The sequence below is a fragment of the Vanessa cardui genome, chromosome 13, assembly GCF_905220365.1.
Source record: "Vanessa cardui chromosome 13, ilVanCard2.1, whole genome shotgun sequence".
Taxonomy (NCBI): domain Eukaryota; kingdom Metazoa; phylum Arthropoda; class Insecta; order Lepidoptera; family Nymphalidae; genus Vanessa; species Vanessa cardui.
The window spans coordinates 12,321,839-12,323,995 of record NC_061135.1 but is presented as its reverse complement, the minus strand read 5'-3'; the positions used below and the strand labels follow the sequence as shown (position 1 = coordinate 12,323,995).

Below are 2,157 nucleotides of genomic sequence, written 5' to 3'. Positions count from 1 at the left end.
AAATTCGTATATAATTTAATTTTAACATAATAATATCAATACATAAAACGACATAAGTGATGTAAACTCTGTGCAAAATGTAGTGACATTAAAATGGAAGATCATTATATTTCCATTCCATGGAATTATTATAAAATTAAGATTTTCCAGAAAAATACATTTAAACATTTATTCAATGCATGGTCATTATCTGTTTTAGTGTTGGTGGTGCTGATTGAAGAAGCTGATTTAAATCCTCAACTGTGGCACCCGGAAAATAAAGCCAAAGCTTTTGCACTTTGCCAAGATTATCCATAAATTCTTTAACCATTTGTACTCCCTGAGGATTCTTTATTTTTGCCATTTTAATAACTGGCTCTATGGTTATTTTCTTTAGTTGGAGTTTTCTCAAAGCACACAAAAGCGGCAAACAACCAAACTGCTCATAGAAATGCTCTGACCCAGACACAGATGATAAGAATAGGCAACATTGAAGTTTATTTTTATTGTTCCATGTAAGCCCTAAAGCGATAGCTTCACTTGATGCAAGGGTCCGGAATTTCGAACGGTTATCAAATGCATAGGCTGCCACCAACCCACTGAGTCTGTTCATTGTAAATTCATAATTTTTAATGATCACTTTAGGCCCAGTTTTTTTGATCAATAATGGTTTTCTGAAAATATTTTATATTCAATAAATGATTTGATGTGTATAAACATTATTCTGGCTAAATACCAGTAACCATTGATAAAATTAAATGTTCACATTTTTTTTTACAAGTATTTTGACACAAACTATTTTAATTATATAAAATATAATATATCTTGTATACAAGAATTTCTTATTAATAATTCTTTTGAAACACTAATATTTATAAATAAATGTAATTTTTAAACTACAACAGTAAATTTAGTAATTATAATGATAGTAACAAGAATTTGTAATAATAAAATTGCCTATTATATATTCTATACATATTTTTGTTTTAAATATACAAAAAGTTTTAATTAATTAATTTGTAATTATAATAAATTAGATGTAGTCGCGTTCATAATGTGAATGTTATTACTTACGTTTCATCAAGATTCATTCCATTGATTTTAAGAAATTCGCCTGCTACGATATTCTTTAACGATGCCCGCAATTCGAAGCCTTTAACCAATACAGCATCAATATTTTCGCGTTCACGTAAGAAATCTACATCTTTATAAACTGCGTAAAACACTTGACCGGAGAAAACTGGGTAAAGTTGAACCGTTTTTGATGAAAATTTGAAATTACTCATTTTTTAATTCGTTTTTCTGTAAAAATAAACAAATTATCATTGATAAGAGTGCAAAAGATATGTTATTATAATTTTAATTTATCTTATTTCATCACACCGAGCAGTTTTTGATCGAACCTTACTTTTCGCTGTTGTTACACTTAGTTTTTATTTGTTAAACACTATTTTTTGCCTATACATAAAGAATGTCTGATGAGTTGTGATTTTATTGCTATTCTTTGTATTTACTAATGACTATGAGTACATTAAAGACAAAGAGCATGGAAGTTGGTAGTAAAATAAAAGACGGGACTTCCCAGTTCGCAGTAACTTTGCATTTCAAATTGGGTTGCCAGACGTTTTAAATTGGCTGTCATGGTTAAATAAAAAGTCGTATTCCCTATGGCTATATTCAATAAATATCCTATATTTATCAATATACCCTTCATGTTATTTATATTACTTATTTTTTGTCAATTATGATAAAGTCGTATAGTTCACGTGACATTTTTTATTTTGATAGTTAAAATAAAGTGTTTGCGATAACGAAATGATAGGGAACATGCAAATATTATATTTAAAACGTTGCTATTAAAATGTTAAAAAAATATAAAAAAAAGAGCTACTGTTACTTTTATATTTGATATAATTTTGTTTTTTTTTTAACAATAATTACGAATTACAGTAACGTGAAACGGAACGTATTTCAAAATCACTAATTAGCTATCAATGACGTCACTCCTGTTATGACTACTTATTTGAGGTTATAGTTGTAAAAAATAGTGAACATTGAAACGAAAATTAATTGCATTTTTCGAATTGAAGTAGAAGTTATGTTTGTCAAAACAGACTCAAGATTTCTCTCGTCAGCTTGAAACCACTTTTATCTCAGTTTTGTGCCAGAAGGTCCAGT

The 2,157-nt window shown here is 28.1% G+C and overlaps 1 protein-coding gene across 3 annotated transcripts; it reads right to left on the bottom strand.

Moving 5' to 3' along the window:
* Positions 1 to 1,570, bottom strand: LOC124534740. Of its 3 annotated transcripts, none has more exons than XM_047110740.1 (3): positions 1,363 to 1,570; positions 1,054 to 1,281; positions 1 to 653 (listed from the first exon to the last, which is right to left on the bottom strand). In XM_047110740.1, exons 2-3 carry the CDS (start codon positions 1,263 to 1,265, stop codon positions 173 to 175), a joined length of 693 nt encoding a protein of 230 aa, XP_046966696.1. In that variant the 5' UTR covers positions 1,266 to 1,281; positions 1,363 to 1,570; the 3' UTR covers positions 1 to 172. The 3 variants fall into 3 exon arrangements, with proteins under 3 accessions (XP_046966696.1, XP_046966694.1, XP_046966695.1); XM_047110738.1 differs by having other exon boundaries at positions 1,383 to 1,570; XM_047110739.1 differs by having other exon boundaries at positions 1,388 to 1,569.
* Between the last annotated feature and the right edge of the window lie 587 nt (positions 1,571 to 2,157).